Source organism: Balearica regulorum, chromosome 1 (assembly GCF_011004875.1).
Source record: "Balearica regulorum gibbericeps isolate bBalReg1 chromosome 1, bBalReg1.pri, whole genome shotgun sequence".
In the NCBI taxonomy this organism is placed as follows: domain Eukaryota; kingdom Metazoa; phylum Chordata; class Aves; order Gruiformes; family Gruidae; genus Balearica; species Balearica regulorum.
This window is the reverse complement of record NC_046184.1, coordinates 215,155,678-215,177,225: the sequence shown is the minus strand read 5'-3', so window position 1 is coordinate 215,177,225 and position 21,548 is coordinate 215,155,678. Positions and strand designations below refer to the sequence as shown.

The 21,548-nt window shown below is 45.3% G+C and overlaps 1 protein-coding gene across 2 annotated transcripts in view; it reads left to right on the top strand.

Moving 5' to 3' along the window:
• The window catches only part of MYO7A (myosin VIIA), a 104,082-nt gene that overhangs the window by 6,530 nt on the left and 76,004 nt on the right, over nucleotides 1–21,548 (top strand). For both annotated transcript variants that reach the window (XM_075742532.1, XM_075742531.1), the window contains exon 2: nucleotides 12,094–12,151. In XM_075742532.1, coding sequence (XP_075598647.1) covers nucleotides 12,134–12,151 — 18 coding nt within the window. In that variant the 5' untranslated portion in view covers nucleotides 12,094–12,133. The remainder of the gene's footprint in view (nucleotides 1–12,093; nucleotides 12,152–21,548) is intronic.

Here is a 21,548-nt window from a genome sequence, read left to right as displayed (position 1 = left end):
AGGCTGGTGGGTAACAGAGGATGAAAGCTGTTTGGGCAACCTTATTGCTCTAGGAAATAACCCTCTGGATGTCCCCCAGTGCCCTGTTATATCTGGGTTTTGTGCACAGCAGATTACCGCATGGAGTAGCAAACCAGGTCCTGTCCTCCCAGCGCTGAGCTCAGCAGTCAGGGAAGATGTTAAATAAAAAGGGCTGGAACAAAAGTCAAGATTTTCAGGTGCAGCTGTGATGTTGAACTCAACCCAGGGAGTGGGACTTGTCTCCAGCAAACACCCATTTCTTAGGTGTAGCTGAGAGCAAATTATGAATAGCAACAGCCACCCCTTTCCTCAGAGGAATATCTCAAAATACTGCAAACAAGGGTGGGAACAGAGCAGCTTGTTAAAACCAGAATAAATTAAGTACCTGATTAAAGCTGACTCGCTCATCTAGTCTGATTTCCATAGGAAAGAAGGGTTGTGTGGTCACACTGCCTGTCTCTTTAGATGTGTCACCTAATCATGGTAGTTTGTTGACCAAGTTCACTCCAAATTTGACAGAGCTGTAGCAAGGAAATGAAGTTCCTGGGCACTTCCTTAAAATATACAGGCGGGCATGGGAGGAAACTAGCACCCTGCAGCACGATGACAGCGCCCGTGGGACACCAGAGAGCCCAGGTAGGGTGAGAAAGCTGTTCTGGATGCCCTACCTGCAGGAAAGGCTTCTTGGGGGGACTATGTCCTATTGAGTGTCAAGAAATCTTATTATTTGGAGTTTCATGGTTTTAAATGAGGCTTTTGTTAGCTCTGCTGCTCACAGACGGACTTCTATTATTATTTCTTGCTCTGCTCTTCACCAGGTGGAAACTTGGCAAAGTCACTTCACCTCCTGGAGCCTCCAGTTCTTTTGCCCATCCATGCTGCTTAGGGATGCACTGACTTTTACTTTATGCCTGTGCAACACCTAATATATCATAGAACCATAGAATGGTTTGGGTTGGAAGGGACCTCAAAGCCCATCCAGTTCCAACCTCCCTGCCACGGGCAGGGACACCCTCCACTAGCCCAGGTTGCCCAAAGCCCCATCCAACCTGCCCTTCAACACTGCCAGGGAGCCAGGGGCAGCCACAGCTTCTCGGGGCAACCTGTGCCAGGGCCTCAGCACCCTCACAGGGAAGAATTTCTGCCTCACATCTCATCTAAATCTACCCCCTCATATATGCTTTAGTCTAACTCTGCTTTGACAAAGACCTGCAAGCATGAGTTCAGCTCATCCATATGATGCCCCTGAGAGCATGGAGCATCCCATGTGCTGAAGCACATCTAGCAACTCGATACACCACCAATATGTGAAGAGCAGTAGATGAAGCAGCAAACAGCCCCCCATGACTCAGTTTCCCCAGCTGCAAAATTGGTATAGCATTTTGTCTGTGCAGCCAATGAGTCAGTGAGCGTCTGTCCCCCTTTCTTCCGGGCTATTAAAGGGCTGATGTCTCCCAGTACTGCCTCATGCTGCCCTGAGGGATGAGATGGTGATTGCACCAAAGGCACCTTGGAAGGGCAGAGCAGAGTCTCTACTTAATTTGTACAGTCCCTGTTCAAGCAAAACACCCTTTGGAGTCATCAGGAGTCTCAGCAAGATAAAACAGGGCTGATATCTTCTGATTTGAACCCACTTACTCCTACTAGTCCCTGCATTTGGAGGCTGACCCCAGCCTCTCTGAAGGGCCGTCCTGAATTTCTCCAGGACCATGAGAGATAAGAGGATAGTGTTGGGGCAGGCGGAGGGAGGATTTCACCGAAAATCCCAGCAAAGGGGTTCCTGCTGAGAAAAAACCTCGCAGGATTATAACAGCTTGCAGAAGCCCTGCTCCAGCCAGCACTAATAGCACTGAAGGAGAGAGCACAGCCGAGGCCAGACCATTAGGGACCAGCAAGAGTAGAGGGTGAGACAGCTGCTTATTAGGACAAATTAAGGACAGAAAAGAGCAGGGGAGCTGCCTTTATTAAAGGCATTTTGATCTGGAGTCATAGGCACAGACTTGGGTGTCTGTAAGAGGTGTATCGCACCTTCCTGGTTCTCCTGCGTGACCTTGGGGTAAGTCATGTCCTCCCTCCATGTCTCAGTTTCGCTCTGTGTGAAATGAGGATACCATCATCCCCTCCTCCATAAATAGGCTGGGATTCGTGAGGGAATAACACAGCACAATAGCTCACTGGAGTGATTACTGAAACAGTGGGTACAGTAAAGACTCTCTTTAACGAACCTTTCTATGGAAAAAAAAAAAAAAAAAAAACAGCATTGGATTAATAATTAAGTTACTGGACTGAGAATAGTCTGATGTTCAGATCTTACCTCTGCCACACGTTGTCTCGGTGGTGACAAGATCATCCAGAGACTCTTTTAAAAGGGAGCACTTCATGAGACCTAGAAAGAGCCCAAGTACCTAAATCCCTCTGAAACCAGTTCAGGAACAAGCTCCAGTGTGCCATGGGACAAATCATCTGATACCCCATAAATTTCATTTTGGGGCCAGCCTGCAATGGATGCAGTGCTCGTTCTCCTGCCTTCTGTCTGGAGCAAGGCCTGTGGTCTTGTAGATTCATGAGATAGAAAGCTTGGAGGGCCAAGGAGATGATCCAGTTCAATCATCTCCTTCATAACATGGCCCAGTTATTCCTAAATGGAGCCAGTAATATAGGATTGGCCAGAGTATATATCTAGGGGATATATATATATATCATTCTATATGGGGTGTATATACATGTCTACACTCTTCCCTTGGATCTTCATGGCATTGTTCTCAGATTATAGACACAGTCTTTGTAGCTGCCTGAGCAATACAACCAAAGGATTAAACCTGCATCTGAGCTAAGGGCTAATGGCTGTGGTTCAACTGCAGGGCTGGCAGAGCCCGGATGGCTGAGAAGGCTGCTGTCTCCTGAACCTGGCCCAAAACAGGACATGCTACACATGAATCTCCTCCAAAATTCATGCATTCATGGTAAAACACATCAACCTGATGTCGACCACATCTGTGTGTATACCTTGCTCTGTTAATGGCAGGGGTTGAGCAGCCCACAAAGGAGCAGGTCCATGGTGACCTCACTGAGAGTTGTTGGTCTGCTCAGACCAGGCTTGTTGGGGTTTCCTGAGCATGGGTGGGCAGGATTTGAGCTCTGATCTTGGCACAGTGCTGTGTGGACATTCCAGTATGCTCAGGACCAGCAAGGGAACTTCTAGTACTGCCCAGCACCGTGCAGGACACACCTGCTCCAAGGAGGACAGTCTCGAGACCATGTTTATGTGCTAAATCACCCTCAATTTCAAATATAGACTTTACTCCTAATTTGTTTTTGCCGTGTGCCAGGCCCCATGTAGACACCCTAGCAAGACTGGGACTTCATCTATGGATAAAGAGGACATGAAAACAGATTGCAAACACCATTTGGCTAACCTGCAAGTGCAGCATTTTGCCTAGATCAACTCAGCCTACTAGGTCTGGATTATGCTGAAATTATACCCGACCACTTTGCAAGAGGATACTTTATTTGATTAATTATTGTGGCTGTTGAAAAATACTCAGTCACTGGTAGAAGCCGGTGCACAAAGGGAAATTGCCTTCCTCAGGAGGCTGTGCCGAGCACTCTGCGGCGAGCTGGGATCGGATGCCGCCATGGTCCATTGTTCTGCTCTGGCTACGTGAAAGCAGAGGGAGGGAGAAAAGGTCAGGTCTTTTGTTCAGCTTCTCTACCTGCCGGGCTTTTTGGAGGGATTGAATGCAGGGCAAATCTATTGAACTTCCTGCTGGAGGCTTAAAAAATTGATGCCTGTTTCCTGATTACTCTCAGATGAACAGAGACTACGTATTGATTCTCTGTGCTTTTCCAGAGGAGGGAGTTTTCTGTGGTCTCTCACTCTAATGTAGCCATTTTGACTGGAACTTATTGAGTGGTACTGCTACCAAGACCCTTCAAAAGGTGGTTTGAGGGCCACACCAGTCCTGCAGAGGCAGCTAAGTGGTCTTTTGACATATTCCCAGCTGCTCAGGGACCACAGGAATGGGAGAGATGAGGAGACATTCACATGAAAACCAGTCACCTCAGGCTTCCTAGGTAGTCAATGGGGAGAAATAATGCTGATTTCTCCAACAAATTGAGTGAATCGGTTCTTGGAAGCACCTGTTTGTCCCCATAGTCATAGAGATGATCTTGCTTGACTGGATCAAATGCCATGTCTGCATCTGAACAGCTCAGTCCCAGTTTGGATGTCAGATAGGAACAAATAAAACATTGACAACCATAAAGTCACCTAAATGACAATGCTGTCACTGGTGAGAGGACAATGTCTGCTGATTTGGTGCAGAAAGCCACAGCAGAGATGTGTAATAATGAACTCCCATTTCTAGGATTTGCATGCTTCTGTCTTACTCCATGGTCCCCAGGCTTATGTGTATAAACACAGGTGACACTGATATTAGCTCCCAGCTCTTTAGTGGCCTGTGGATGTGGCCAGGAGGAGGCAAGGAAATGCTCAGGCATTGCTTCACGCCATTCCTAGGTAGTAAGCGCATCACAGGACAGGCTCTTGGCTTTGTGGGAGCTTTAGCTTTTGTCTTAAGCTCTGATTAAAATCACATTCTGATGCCTGAAATGTTTTTTGGTTAGTTTTGTTTCTTTTAATGCTGTGAGACATGTCCTACGACGACATGGTGTCAACTTGCACCCTCAGTATAGCTAAACACACATGCGGTGTCAGCCTCATTGGGCAATTGTCTATCTTGTCCTAATCCAAAATATGAGAGAGTTTCGGTAACTCTGTTAGGAGATTAGTGCTGGCATGCAGAGGACCAAACAAGCTCTGAGATCCTGCAGCTGGAATTGAATCTCCATGGTCCTTTCACAGACTGGTGCGATGCTTTGCGAAAAGGCAAACAGGATGGCACGGCCTGGAGCTGTCATCGAGGGCTGTGATTAATGCCTGCAGCTCCTGGCGGAGGAAGGCACAGAGGATCACATTCCTTTCACTTGCTGTCTTTTAAAACCCTTCACACTCAGCCTCCAGAGAGATCACCACCTTGGCATTTCATGGTATCCTGATTCTCAGCTTATGGAAATCAGCACGACTGGACGGAAGTCAGTTGTGTCTCAGACATTTCATACCGCTGGAGGTCTCGCTAATGAGGTTGTTTGGTTTTTTTAGCTGGGTCAAAAGAAATAAGTTTTTACATTTTTAGCTGATCCATAGTCAATCTGACAAATTAGGAGAGCTTAGGGCATGGTTGAAGTGCTCAATTTTCAGACAGAAGCCAGATTTTTTAGAAAGTTTCAGTTCTACCTGAGATCTGTTGAAAATCAGGCCCTTTGGGTACTGAAGTCTTTGGCTAGAAACTCTACCTATTGCACAATGCCTGACACCTCTCTGTCACTCATGTTGCGAAGATTACACCCCATTTATAGGTGGTTTCAGTTACAAGCATCATTTCCCTGGGTTTCAGTTGCACTTGCAGAATGACAGACTGCAGTGTGCGTTAGTGCTGTACTTTCTTCCTTGAGCTACTTGCATGACAAAAACCCCCTAATGTTCAAAAATGCAAAGTATCTGTATCTAATGCATCAAGACTACTCCCACCCTGGACTGTCTTACGGCAGTAAGCCACCTTAGCGTCTGCAGTCTTTTCTCCCTTTAGTTATTTGGCTTATTGATTGGCAGGTTGGCTGTGCTCTTCTGTGTAGGAAAGGTTGGTTTTACTTTGACTAGCTGGAATTTTCTGGGTTTGGAGATCCCAGAACTGTAGGATGACTGGAACATCCCTTTTTGTAAAAAAAAGCGATGAACACATTACCAGGTCTTCCCTGAGAACAGCATCCACCCACCAGAAAGAGAAGCCAAACGGGAGTACCCTCAAATCTAATTAGTACCTAATCCTGTGGTTCTCATCATGTAAGGCTGAATGCTGCAGGAATAGCTAGAGAAAAATCTGCATGTTCCCTAAAACAGCCCTCGCAGGATGTTGTTTAGTTGCATGGTGTTGCATCCATGACTAGACACCAAGGAGCCTTTCTGAGGATCCAGGGCTTCATGACGGATCTTTACCCCCCCACACTGTCACCTATACCTTTACGTGTCAGCTTGCAGCCCCGCTTGACTCTCTCTTTTTCCATCACTTGTCCAGGCAGCTGGACCCGCCGCTGACGGGGAGGTAATTCTTTACACCAAAATGCATCTCTTGTTCAAAGCAGCTATTCCTCATTTCCTGATACCAGTATTCACTGGAAATCTGGTGGTCACTAAAGGTCTGATCCAAAGGCTGTAGGAAAGGCTTTTCTTGACTTTCAGTGATCAGAGTTTTTCCCAAAAAAACACCCTCTGTGCTGATCACCTCCCAGGGCATGCAGAGCCTGCAGGCAGGCTGTGTCATGGACGCACCAGTCACATGAGAAATGGTAATTCTAATGTTTTCTGCAGCTTATTGCTGTGGTGACCTGCCTTGCCGAGGTGACAGCTTCCTCGCATTCCTCACATCACCTGTCAGCACGACCTCAAGCTGATCCATCCGTGCGGAGGTGGCAATTAAGACATAAACAAGGGAACTTTCTCAGCACGGTGGCTGGCAGTGTGCTGGCCAGGTGGTGCTTGCTGTGTCGCCACATCTCCATCACAAGAGTCTCATACTGTTTGCTCACTTATAAAAACTTAGGAAGTGCCATCCTGTGTGTAAAAAAATCAGCAGATTCTCTCAGTGAATTTCTGTTGCCATTGCATTCAGGGCAGTACTGCTGCTTTTAATGAAAATGCATCTGTTCCCCACATTAAATGACATGATAGGTAACAAAACCAGAAGACTGGATTTTACTCTCCATGTAATCTGCACTGAAGGAGTTAAAAATTATTTCTTCTTGCAAGGATGAAAATATTTGTGTTACAGGAAGGGAAGGTGTAAGTGAATGACCATTACCATGAATGTTTCAATCCAAAGCTCAGGCAGGGGAGATGCTCATGTTTTAGACAACACCTCAGTAGCTAAAGCACTCACCTAGTGAGACTCGAAGTCCGGGCTCTCCTCCACCAAGGTGGGGGTTTAACTCGAGTTACCCACCTCTCAGCAAGTCCTAGACAGCCAACCTTCACATAGGCTTTGAGGGCAAACCTGAGCAGATGGGAGAACTCACCTTTTGTGCAGAAAAGAAAGCAAAAGGACAGACTACAGCCCAAGGAGACAGGGATGTCCCAGGCAGCACTGGATGGCAGGAGATCAGAAGTATCTGTGATTTACCCAAGATGGGCTCAGAAACCGTGGCAGGTGGTCTGAAGTTCTTACTGTGAGAGCCTAAGTGTTCAGTTCATTGAAAAGCAGAGTGAGAACTGATGGGAGCAGTCTGTAAGTACCTTCACAGGGAGCAGACATCAAGCACTGAAGCGCTGAAAAAATAGTAGACGCAGGTCATACCATGAAGAGGACCCAGCCTGATATCAAAGCAAAGGCACATGACTCTTGCAAAGAGTTTCCCAGACATGGCGTATCATCCTGGCCTCCCTCCGCTCCATGCCCTGGTCATCTCTCCAAGCCAAGTGGTGGGTGAGACCCTGGCATGAGGGAAGTGGATGTGCAGCAGCAGGGCAAAACCCTGACACGTGGGCCCATCTATGGGGTCAGTTGTGGTTGGTAAGATATGACTGGCCTCAGTTGGGAAGCTGAAGGCAAATGCAGATGAGGAGAAGATACTTACTTCATTTTAAACTAATGATGATTTAACCTTTGGAGCTAATTACCTAGAGAAGTAGTGGGTTGTCTCTGTTGAGAGCTTACTCGTTGATCAAGCTAGGAGGGAAGACATTTCTTAGCCAAGAAGAAAATGGATGGCTGCCATATTCAGACTAATATCTTCTGACCTCAAAGCCCTGGTTCTGATTTGGAGCTCCAGGATGAATGCAAAAATACAAACTGTCATAGCTTCCCAAGCATGCCAACTTACAGCAGGACAAAGAGTAGAAGGAGTGGTACGTAGCGACATTGCTGGCTGTCGTGCACATTCAATGTTTAGAGATCCCAAAGATGGGTTTGTTAGTTTAAGCTCATCCAAGAGACATTGTTTTTCTTCCTGATCTGAATCCTGGGTTTGGTAAGGACAAAGACGCTTGTCTCCAAGGGTGTAGGTCTGACCTTTTTATTCACCATTTCTCAGATGAACAGTAAAATACATTGCAAAATCTTTAGTTCTTCTCAGATCCCTTGCTGGAGGGCAGGAGGTGAGAGCAGCAGTGTAAAGAGAGCATCGGTGTGTTAAATCTCTTTGCTCAGCCAAGGCGACATCTTACATGTCTGCCAGTCAAGTAGACATAAGGCAGTGAATGAACAGTCACCTCTCTTGTTTTTTCACGCTATTAAGTGTCCAGGGTGTTCTCCAAAAGACAGGCTCTACACCAAGCTGGGTGCAGAGGGCAACAGGCTGTCATTGAATGTGAATGCACACACCCCGTAAATTAATTATTCATTTTCTTTGCCGCATTTGCAGTCAGGAAAATCATGTGGGATGTGGAACTTCAGGGGAAAGGAGCAGAATTTGCATTTAGAATGAAATACCTGAAATTTTCCTAACCAATGCTTAATGAGCATGTGCTCTGGGGGATTAGTACTGCGGAGCAATCCCCCAGGCAGTATGGCCGGTCATGTGTTTGGACTCCGGTCCTGAAGTACCAAAAAGGAGCACAGAAATGCCAGTTAAACAGATTAGAATAGCAACCTCCTTCTTTGCAATTGCTGGATAATGGCTTCATCCAGACTCCTCAGGCTTTCTCCCTCCAGAGTGGAGCTCTGTTGGGTTCCTCTTGCATTTGGGGTCTCTTCAGAACCAGCAAGAAAGCCACAGGGGAGGTCGCCGTGGTGGAGACTTTGTACTGAAGCACTCCTTGACTTCTGATAACCACTGTTTGCAAGCAAGTGGCATGTATAGTTCAATGTCACACATCTCTTTGCAACCACAAGTAATTTAAAGGATCTTTTAGCCCCTTCAGTCTGATGCCACTCCCTTCCTCAAATGCTCTGTTCAGGTGATGCTCAGCTAGTGATGCCCACAAAGCTGCAAAATTAACCAAATTTACAAAAAATATGCTTTCCAGAGGGGTGCCTTTGTGCTCGTGTTGCATGCGAGTGACTTGGGAGAGGTGCTGGGAACATTTTGCTTAGCCCAGCACATTTCCCATCGCACAAGCAGCTGTAGAGCTTCACATAGGAGGTGAAGGTGGGAATGAAGTCCCCTACACTCACCTGGCAGCAAGGACTGGAGGGTCCAGATGGCCAGTTCGTTCCACGAGGGTTCCCGTGAATTAGCAGGCAGCTGATCTCCCTGGTGCTCAGACGAGCCCAATCCTTCTTACTGATCCCTGTGGGAAGAATGGAGGGCAGTCTACTGCTCCCCTTGCCCTTCCGTCTTGGAGTTTTCCCTGCTGGGCAAGCAGTGGGGAAAGCTGGCTGCCCGTTGTGTACAACCTCCCTTGCAACAGCATCCCAAGGGGAATTACAAAGCATTGAACAAGAGCAAGCCTGGTGGCTCGGGCTGAAGGGTAGACTTTCAGAAAATTAAAAAAACCCCAAACACAACAGGCTCTGGGTACCAAAGTCCTGTTTAAAAGCAGACTGATGTAAATGTAAATACTCTTCCAAACCTGGCGTAACATGTGTAGATGTGGTGCTTAGGGACATGGTTTAGTGGTGGACTTGGCAGTACTAGGTTAATGGTTGGACTTGGTGATCTTAAAGGTCTTTTCCAACCTAAAAGATCCTATGATTTTAGCACCTGTTCAATACAGGGTATTTTTTATGCTGGGATCCAGGGTAACCATGGGACAGTGCTTTGCTTCAGCAGCAGAAGGATGAATGACTGAAGGAGCAGTTACAAGACCTGAACCTGTGGCCCTAGCCCAGTCTGGGGGAAGAGATTCCCCATGCATGGCTTTTGTAACATGGACACCCAATGGGGCAAGCTCACCTAGGCCATTTGGCCAATTGGTATGCAAATCAATAGTGACTGGAATACTTAGGAGCTCTCCTGTTGGGTGAGATCTCTGTTTTTCAGAGGGAAACTGAGGCAAGGAACTATAAGATGACTTGTCCATCGCAGATATCCTTCAACCAAGGAACTCAAACTGCTACTCAACCCAGTGTTCAACACTGCCCCTGTGATCATCATGTTACAGACCTGGGAAGGACCTCTGGAGAACCTCACCCAGTGCCTGCTCTGAGGCAACCCAAGATTTCACTGACTATTGCCAGTGGAGGACACTCCTCAGCATCCCTAGGCAGTCTGTCTCAGGGCTCACTACTTAACAGGGTTAGAAAGTTAGTTTCGAGCCATATGAATTAGGGTGAATGTGCTACAGAGAAGATTCAAATTGAGAATTAGGAAAATTGCCTCACAGCCTTTCAGATATTAAAGTGGGTGCATGATTTTTCTACCAGTCATCTATCTTCTAGAAGAAGGAAAATTAATTCATTAAATATGGTCCGTGGCCAAAATTTTTGCAGTATTTCCTAATGAATAGTGATGCCTTGGCTGCTCATAGGGCACCAGTTCCTTTTCCAGGCAGTGCAGAGGGATCATGTAGATGGTTTCAACAGCTGGATGTTGTCACTAAGGTGGTGGAGGCACTTAGATGGCAAGCTCCTACAGCGTTCAGTGGGGTAGTTATCTGCCTTCAAATGTGTGGTTGGTAAAAATGTAGAGGTGGTGCCAGCAGCGTGGCGAGGAAAAGGGGAATAAATGGAAATGCTGTTGAGCCTTTGCAGTCCCTGCAGGAGCTAATAGAGAAACATCCTGCCATTCTAGCTAGGATGGGAACATCCATGTTTCCCACTGCAGCTGAGAAGCTACAGAAAATTCAGCCAGCAGGATCAGCACCAAAGACAAGGTCCTACATTACCAAATGGGGTGAGTGCAGTCACTGCTGGCAGGGAAGAGAGATCGCTGTCCTTGCCATGAGGAAAGTGTGTTGGGACACTGCACAGGGCATTATCATTCTTTTTTTTTTTTGCGAGACTGAATCTGCCTCATATTGTGTCTGTTTGAGACATCTCACCTGGAGATGGTTGGGGGGGGGTGGAAAGACTTTACTGTTCCCTCACGTCGCCCCAAGAAATGTAGTCCTTTTAGTGGCGAAAGCACAAAAATAAAAATGATGGCTAAAAACTGAAACAAAATATTTAGGTTTGTATGACGAGTCTGGACCACTTTTTGTCACTGTGAAGGGAAATGCCTTGTGTCCTGCAAGATCATGCTTCACCAGTCTTCACATCCCCAGTGTCTTGTGGGAGTTGTATCTCTCAGAGTGCCTTTTCGCCTGCTTTTTAAGGCATGAGCATTTTTTACCATACTGGAAAATGTTCCACGTCATAAATATAAAAATTACTCATTGCCATGTAGCAAGGATGACTTGGAGATTAAAAGCTGCAGAAATTCAATTCTTTGAAAGCATTTTTCACTTGTACACACCAAACCCATTTAATGCTGGGAGCACCACACATCAGTAAGCACAAATCCAAAAGCAGCACGAGACTTTCCCATGCAAAATATATCTGTAAATCACACAAAGGTACAATTTGCACAACAGGCAGGAGCAGAGTGTGGAGATACTCAGCCCAATCCAGGTATTATTAGTTGTGGGCTATGGTGGAGGGCTTGGGGTTTTCTTTCCTCTCCTGAAAGCAGTTTTGATAGAGAGATGATAATCTATCCAGTCTTGTGGGCTGTAAGGACAGGGCTCCCCTTCTCCATGTGCTTTAATTCGTACCACGGGATCTGATGACACATGTAATAAATCAGCATCAGTCTGTTTGCTAGGTTAATCCTTGGATAACTTTCTAGGACTCAGTTTACAAAATATTACTTGCATAAGTAACCTCAGTCCTGGTCTCATTCACCACAGTGCAGGCATTAATCTGGATGTATTAGAGGATTGTCTCTCACTGTCTGGAATTAATATTATGAAAGCGTTGGGAGTTTAAGAGCTCCAAGCCCTCTTCCACACTTAAGGGCTGCATCTGTTGGGACAGTCCCTGTGCTGGGGTCTATGAGTCAGGGTGTCAGTTCATTAATTGCTGATTTCTTTTGGTTTAGGTCCATTCTTGGTGATTGCTGATGTGTTTATACAGGAACCATGGTCATTCTACGACAGGTAAGTGAAGCATTCCTCTCTTCAGCATTTCTAATTTTACTCCATCACCCTAAGGATTAATAAAAGTCTTTTTTTGGGGGGGAAGGATCAAGTCAGGCTATTTTTATCCTATTCTATTTCCCTAAAAGGACTGTTACAAGATGTAGAGATACTAATTAGCCTTAATCCTTGATTGGCTTAGAGGAAATCATTGCTCTGTGTGTGTAGTCCAGATTAACCCCGTGCAATGTTCCACTTCTATTTTCTCATCTGGGGTGGCCCAGAAGCTGCACGTGAGTCCCGGATATGCAGAAGAATAAAACAGCTTATTGCCTGCCTTGAAGAATGATCTAGTCAAGAATTGGTTTTGAACTTCCAGGAACAGTATTGCTTTGGTTGTATAAAAATGGAGTCCTTTTTCACATTTAAAAAGAAATTGCATTGAAGAATTAAGTTGTGTGGCAGGTCTCATGTTGACTCTGAAATAATTTAGGGCTTCGAATTGTAGTGTTTTCCCTGTGTCTAAGCACAACATCTCTCATTCTCAGCTTCTGCGTTGTCTCATTGCCATATCTCACGTGGGGAGGACTGACAGTACTGCCACATGTCCTGGGTTGGGGCAGCAGAATGAGGCTCAAATTTGTCAACACACTCAAAGCATTGAGGTGACGGAGCAAACCTACCCAACAGTTTTGATTCAACTCTGTGTCTGTCTTGGCAAATATGCTTTTGGCTGCAAATGGGCAGAAAGCTCTGGACCTTTGAAGCCACATGCAGGAACTCACGTGGTACCAGTTTATACTAGTGACAAGAAGAGCTGAGGATAGCTTTGGGGGTGGAAGGAGTGCCAAAGATCTCATGGAGCAACCAAAATGCTATTTACAGTGTTGCCCTGACCTATCAGGAGCTCTGGCCCAAGAAAAACAGGCTGCACTTTGGTAGAGGAGATAAGGAGGTCGGTCTTCCTTCCAAAAGGCTCAGAGGCGTTGGCCCCATGTCGCAAGCTCTGACTGATGGATTTTGCGATGCCAAGGAAAATAAATATGGAAATTAAAACAAAATAAGTTCATATGCTAATTTGAAAGCTCAGAATAGCAGTTGTGGCTCTAAGAAATACCTTATAACGTCTCTGTCTAGGATGGTATCTCTCCAGGCTACCTGCAATGTCTCTCTGCTGGAGGTTACCCCTCTGTGGTTCAACTACTAGTTCACAGTCCTCTGTATTGGCCTGAATTCACACTTTGCAGAGCTTTAATCAAATAGGCCATCTTCCTAGTTATCTAAAAACAAGGTGTCTTGTCTAGGCAGGGAGGCAGGGTGCTTCTGAAGCCAGTTCCTTCCCACCTGTCTTAGGGTAGGATGGATCTCCTTTCTGGAGATGTCTCTCTCCCTTGTCTACCTAAGCCCTAAGCAAGACTAGTTTAGGTGCTTGACATTTAGGTGAACCCAACTGTGATCAGAGAGCTGTGGTGCAGGGACATCGTTCTTTTCTTCTGTCACCTCTGTTATCATGAAAGTAACTTAAGGCAAAGGGGACACGTAGATGACTCCAATAACATCATCAAGGCACTTTATGCCATCCATCTAGACACTAATCAGCCAGTCCTAGGATCTAGTCTGGGATTTGGGTCCTTATTAAAACCTCAGGATGCGTTTGGTCTGGTGTGAAAATGGGGCTGAATTCTTGGGCATTTACCTCTCGTGTCTGTAGTGTTACATCAGTAACGCTGGAGCAGAGCAGGAGTGATGCTGCCCTTGTGTTAGCAGATGAGGGGTTATTTCTAGGATGTTACAATGGAAGGAAAAACTTAGTGGCATTTCTGTACTGAAAGCTGGATGCTGGAGAATAAACCTGGAGCCATTTGTGATTGATATGTTTGTATCACTTGAGTGCTCAAAGCCCATCACCTCCACGCAGGTCCTACAAGAACCATTAACAGCAAAGCTTTAACATTTGGTTCGATCTCCGATAGGCTTTTTTAGAGAAGACACTCAGTTGTTTTCCCTACAAACATCTTTTACTTCATACGAACTTGGTGCTGAAAGTGTATAAGGAATCTCCAAGTGGACTCCCAGAAGTTATCAACAATTTTTGATACCTTACTTTGGGATTAAATCTTCTTATTAAACAAGAAAAACCCTAGCCCCCTAAAACAATCTGCAATTTTCAAAAAGCTCTTCCATTTCTTGCTGTTCTTGATAGTTTTGAGACTAACTCTCCGTGTGGGTTCAGATGCCGAGCAGGTGCTGACAAATATCAGGGAAAGAGGTTTGTGTAGAACTTGTTGCTTACTGCAGACATCTCTCTGCAGCATGGATAAGGCAAGCAAGGACCCCTCCATAATGAAACAAGTGAGGTTGTCCAGTCGTTAGCAGATACAGGCATTTTCTGAGGTCACTTTATATCAGTTCACCCCATCTAAAGGTCCAATCTGGGTCACACTTGAACCACACTGCTCTCTGTGGTCCAAACAGCTGCCATTTATGGTGGTGCTTAGTTGCAAGTAGCAGCAATATATGTATTTTGCCTCCTTCGGTTTTGCTGAAAGATTTTAGAAATACACCCATGCTGTTCCTGATCGGTATGACTTTCAAGAGAGCTTTCCCTCTGTCTTGTCTTTTTTTTTTTTTTTCGTTCTTGAATGTGCACAGCACACTTAGGGTCCTCCCTTCCCATCCCTTTCCCCCTGAAAACTTTCTCCAACAAGATCAACCAAAAGAGCAAACCACCATTCAGGCTAGATCAGTGCAGAGCTTTTGACCCCTACAGCTTGGTTTTCCTGTCTTGGTTTTCCAGCTATAAATCCAGGAATTTTGAAGATGAGCCCATGGCATTGCACCCCTTCCACTCTCCCACCGAAATGATTCCCACTAGGATCTCCCTTAGAGGTTGGCTGTGGGCAGCTGAGCGTGGAGGGCAGTGCATGGCTCTGAGCAAGGAAAAGAAAACGTACAGAGCTCCTGCCCTGCGTCTTCCACCCGGTAATTCAGAAGAAAAGCCAATATTGTTCCTCATCAGGGGCCTGCAGGGAGCCAAACTTATCAGCTTTAGTTGCTAGCAAATTACTCATGGCAAGTCCATTTCCGTGCACAAAGAGAAGAAGAAAAAGGAGGGCTTCCTAAATTCGTGCCTTGGCAGCCTGACAAGTTCATTTGGCTCCACAGCACAGCGGCAGCTCGTTCCCGCATGTTCTTTTATTTAAAGCAGAGATGCTTTCAGAGCCAGAGTGGAGACCAGGAGGCTGTGGTGGCCCTGGCCGCAGATGATCACAGAGCCTGGTGAGGGGCACATCACTGCTCCAGGGAGAGGGCTTTGCCAAGGCCACCACTGTCCTGGTGGCAAATAAAAAATGTTTGCTGCTTGCCACATGGCTAGTTTTGCCAACTGCATCTTCTTGCTCATGTAGACAACCCTCATATAACATGATCTTAAAGCCAGGGTTTCCCAGTGCCGCAAATTTCCTGCTGCTGGGCCAGACCAACAGAAATCAAAACCAATTATCTGCTAGGGAATAAAGCATGATCACAAAATATAAGTATTTCATGTAGGACCAAGTTCAGCATCCCATGAAGCTCATCCACTAAACTAGACTTGGCAGAAGGTTGCATCTGTATTGTTGTGGTCTCCTGACCATGTCCAGACCACGTGAGGAGCATTGCTGCTGTTGTGGGTTTCTCCCCGTCTTAGTGGTCCCCTGACCTGCTCCTGGGGTTATAGGGAAAGAAGTAGAAATAGGAATGAAAAGAAACAGCAGAGCACTAAGCTAAGCAGATAAAGGAAACCAAAGCTCAGCCAGAAATTAAGGTCCTGAGGGATCAAGTGCTGTGGACATCTCATGCTCTAAAGCTCGTTTTAGTTCAACGCCAGAGCAAAGAAGGTGTCTCCAACTAGTCTGAAGCTTTGCAGGAGCCAAGGCTTGGTCAGAGACTTCAGCTTTGCTCTCCTGGCTCAGCAGTGCTCCTGGTGGGGTGACTCTTGGGGGCAATGCCAAAACCTCGCAGCCATCCATCCTGCAACGTCTGTGCCAGCTCTGGCATTTTTTTGAGCATAAAACCCCCAATACAGCTTCAGCTTTAAACCCCATACAACAAGTCTTACATAAATGAGACTGTCATTTATGTGTTCATGTCTGTGTTTTCTGAGGATATTTGTGGCTTCCTGTCCTTGTGCCAGGACTGGCTTGTAGCTAAAATTGTCCTTTCCCCTTCTTGTAATTTCTGAGGTGTTTGTACAGAAAGCAATCACTTTCCTTCCTAGCCTCGGAATTGATCAAAATCCTACAACCCCCTTTTTTTTTCCCCTTGTAAAACAAGCTCTGCAGCCCTCTCTGGATGGTTGCAGCCATTTCTGCACCTGCTCCAGCTTATTTTCCTCTTGCTAAGAGCAGAATTGCACATTGCACTGCAGGTAAAAGGGATTCATGCAGTTCATTAATGAGCAGGAATAGATTTTGTGACCACCAGCGTTTACAGAGACTTGGTTTGACGCTCCAGGAGATGTTTTCCCTTGGTGGGAGTAAGAATAGCAGAGACCAGATTTTGAAATCTTTCAATCCCTTCACAGACATCTCCCAGCTGGGCTCGGTGAGCATGGGTTTTACCTGGAGCTGACATACACTATTTGGGGTGTTATCGGATAATATGCATTCAGCTTTGCTAAGTGATTCATTGTGCTATATATTTTGTTAGCAAGGAGGAAGGGGTGGGGGAGAAAACCAGCGTTATTATAGGACTTCTCAGGGCTGATCTGTAATCATGTTATTATAAAAAGCAAAGTGTAAGTCCACTGTTTGGATTCTCTTTCTCATAAACACTGAATAATTTAAGTCTTCTCCCATTTATGCCTTGTATCTGTCTGATCTATGAGTCTGAGGCTTCCCTGGATAGCTGTAATGCAGCAATGAAAAGTCCAGCACAAGCCAACCAAAGGGCACATTTGCATATAGATTGAAACATGAATCATTGCGAGCCATTCATTAGCTGCAGTGCTCAAGACATTTGGCATTTTAACAGCTCTCTGCATCAAATCCTTTCCATCAAATTTATGGGACAATTAAAGTGCTGGGGTAGCTGTGTGCAGAAAATGAAGCTGCAGGCTAGGGAGATGTTCTTGCAGGGCTATGGCTGCAGAATATAAATTGCATGATGTCAAATAAAGGTAGAGCGAGCAATCTCAGCCCTAGTGTGGAGATACCCTGCCTCTTAGGGAGCCTGTCTGAAACACGCTCATTCCTGCTTTTTGATACCTTAGACAAGCACTCACGATCTATCTTCCCCAAAGTATATGCACTGAAAGCTTAATCTGTTTGATCTCAAGATAAAGAAGGCTTGGCATGAGAGTTGTTGTATGTGTGGGTGAGTTTAGTTTTGCTTTTTAAGAGGCAGTAGCAAAATATCCAGCCAATGGGACATTCATTTGAGGGTATAGGAAACTTCAAAGGACTCAATAACAGAATTTACCTTGAATTAATCTTGGAATCTTAAGTTTCCCCAGGGAAAATCTACATCCTCGAGGACAGCTCTTGCACAGCAGCTCACATATCATCTTGTCTTCTTGGTGGTAACTCCTCCATGTCTGTCAGAGCCCTTAAAGATAGGATTTAACTTGCTGAGACCTGAAGTCTGGAGCAAGAAGAGAGAAATTCAGCCCCTTGAACTACCTCTTACTCTTACACCCTCCAGCTCATCATCGCCTCAAGTTGTGCCAGGGGAGGTTTAGATTATATATTAGAAACAATTTCTTCACCAAAAGGGTTGTCAAGCACTGGAACAGGCTGCCCAGGGAAGTGGTTGAGTCACCATCCCTGCAGGTATTTAAAAGACGTGTAGATGTGGTGCTTGGGGACATGTTTTTGGCGTGGTGTTAGGTTAACGGTTGGACTTGATGATGCTAAGGGTCTTTTCCAACCTAGATGATTCTATGATTCTATGATTCTATAACCTGACTCTGAAGAAAGTCAAACTGTTTGTATATGCTTTCTGTAAAGAAAAAACCTGTAACTAATCTTGAACCTCACGTGGCCACTGAGCACCAGCTGGTGGAGCTGGGGGCTACTGGCCCTTCTAGCAACCCCTTTGCAAGAGTGAGGTTCGGGGATGGAGGTCAGAAATCCTTCATTCCCACCCACACCCATCCCACCCATCATCTTATCCTGCTGCTAGGGATCAACACCAGGGTTGATTTCCCTTGGTGCTCACACCAGCCATTGAGCCTCTGAATACTGTTTATAACGGAAGGAAGTATCTCCATTTCCTCTGCGAACAGAGCAGAGCAAAGGATCTCCCGTCCCATCCCCGCACACCTGCCTCCCTCTATCTGCCCTCCACTCCCTCCCAGATGTGTGATACAGCTGTTGGCTGGACCACGTTGTCCACAATTTCACTAAAAATCATGTAACTTACAAATGCTTTAAAAAACCTTGAACATAATTTATTATTTCTTACGTATTGCTGTTATTTTTACTCAGATCAGTTTTCAGATGGGATATAGGGAGTGACAATTGGAGGGATTTGGGTAAAAGCTAGACATTTAAGCCAACATGGCTGCCGTAAGAAATGTTTGTGATATGACATCCTTCATGGAGTGTGGGACCATGCTTTAATCTGCTCCTTGTACGAAGAGCTGAGCAGCAGGCGGATGGCTCTCCCTGTTCGAGGTGACCTTCCTCTTCATCAAATTCTCTTGCAAAATTGGAAAACATTCAGCAGCAAGGCATTAAAAAGGAAGCCCTCAAATTTCATGGATTCTGGTTCACAGGCACATCTGTGGAATGACGTTGATGTGCAGTAGTGAAAAATTTGGCCCTTATGGCATAAAATTCCTTCCTTTTCCAAGCCACAGCATCATTTGCTAACACAGTGTAGATTTGACAGCTGTTTTCTGAAAGAAAAAAAAACCTAGCTCTGGTTTCTGCAATCAGGTTCAAGAAGCTGTGCGCGGCTCCTGGGGCCCAGGGGAAGGAAAGCAATAACAGACCTTTTCAATAGCACAAATTGAAAAATGGCATTTCTTTCTCAGGAGAAAGTTGAGCTGGGTGTATAGATAATATCTGCTGAGAAGTTATTGCCTGGTCAATAAATAAAATAATTTTATTGGAATTAAAAGCTGACTTTGAAGACAGAATTCCAATGAGAACAACAAAACGATACGCTCCATGTCAGTCTTTAGCCAAACTCAAGTGTTTTCATGAAAAGCTTTGTTTATATATTTTTCCTGTTGCATTTTAGGTTTTGGTGAAATGGAATTCTGTAAGGAAGATTTCCAATAAGAGTTTTGGAGGAGTAAATCTATTTTTAGTTGTTTTATAAATGTAACCAAAACAGAAGGAGGACTTGGATGTTTGCTAGAATACACATAAGGAGACTATTCTGAAAAAAAAATCTGTTTAAGAGCAGAGAAATTCAGTACTGTGAGTGACATAGCCTGAGATACGCTGGTAAGCCAGCTGGCACTTTAGATACCTCTGCTGGGGCTTTCAACAGTGGGGAAATGAGATAAACAAGTGTGCACTGGGATCTGGGAATTTGTATGCTACTGCTTTTGCATTTCCATTTTGCCACTCCTGGGTGTATTTACAGATACTGCTGTAGTGGTCTGGCTCATGCAGGGGTTGTGCATTAGACTGTTGCAATATCAGGGAATTGCCTTTCTGTTGACCACGAGAAGGTGATACGATGGATCAGTCCTCTCCTCCTTCCCAAATCACCCTTGCTGCTATCTGCACAAGGGAGGTGGCACTGGTGGAGGAATGCAGCCTCTTTCTTGCACTGGGGAAAGATCAATCTTAAAAGTTTACAAGGATTTCATTCTCCATTGGTCAATTTTGTGAAAGGAGAAAACTTCACCAGCGACAAATTATGAGGACTTCTGTTCCTGAACAGAAATTATTATAAAATTCTGAACAGAGTTACAGCGTGCTGAAGTTGTGATCATATATAAACCAGCCGTATTTGTTCAGACCCAGGTCTGTCGATCTCGTATTCTGTGTCCAAACTGACTGTTGGTGACCACCAAGGGATGAGTAAGCATACAGTGTAATTTCCTCACGATGTTTTCCTATCCTTCAGCTAATTTTCTGGCCTCCACCTATGAACTTTCAGCTTAGGGATTTCCTGAGCCTGATGTGATCTATTTGGTTAGTAGTCCCTAAGGCATCTCCCTTCCAAGCACTTATCCAGCCTCCTTACTCATCCAGTTGTCCTATCCACCTCCATTGCTTTTTGCTGAAGCTAGGCCCTACTGACTTTGGTTGATGTCCCCTTATTGTTGGACTGGAAGAGTATTTTAGACAAGTATCTCTAGAGACTTGTCCACTCTGCCCTTAAGCATCCACATGGGCCACTGATGAAGATAGGATGCTACCCTAGATGGTCCTTTGGTGTGCCTTAATCTTGCACACCCATTGTCATGTCCTGCCTGAGGCAATTCCACTTACATCTTGATAGTATTGCTCCCTCTCAACTCTTTTACCATGCCCTCCATCCTTTCCCCAGAGTAACTTTAGCAGAAGGCAGGAGAAATGCATGCCGAAGAAGAAAGAGCCAAATGCTGCTTGTTTTTAAGATTGGGAAAAACGTCTATCTGGGACCGAGCCTTGCCAATGATTTGCACACCACAACTCGGAAGCCTTTTGTGCAGCCAGTGTGAATGCAATGTGAGCAATTTATGTGCATCTCCTACCACCCAGCCAGACGTTTTATTGCCAGCACCATTGCTGGCAAATGACTCTTAAGGTCACACACTGCATTTTCATGATCTGCAAATCACTTTGTAAAGGTATTTTACTGCCCCTTAACCCCATAAAATTTCTAGATCTGGTGCGAGACAGGCAGGCAGCCCTTTCCCATTAAGTAGATGCTTGAAGTTAAACAGCATTTGCATCCAGCAAAATGCAATGGAGGCATTAGACATATTTCCATGCTGAAACTCTGTCAGCCCATTCCTTACAGAAACATAGGCATAATTAATATATCTATGTGATAATACTCTTGCAGTCTCAAAATTAAGGCTATATGGCAATTACTGAGTTTCTCAAAACAAGTATAAAACTGATGAGCATTCTTCACATGAATTAATTTCCGTTCACATGATTTAGATTTTCACATGAGCACCAACCAGCTGCCTGCTGCTGGACCAGGATCTCTGCCATGCTAGGCACCTTGCAAACCCACAATGAAATCAAAAGTTTGGGTCCAGGAGTAACATTTAACAAAACCCATTTGTAATGGAACCCTTTTCAGCGTAAAGTGGATAAAATGTGAGAAAAAACCCTTTTGGAGGCCACATTGCCCTGTGCAGCATATGCAAAATGGACTGTGCATGTAATAAAACATCCATGAGGAAAATAAGAACTACCAAGAAGACAGGAATTAGTTGCTGTGCCAAAATCCTAGAGAGCTTATCTCTTGTATGGTTTTA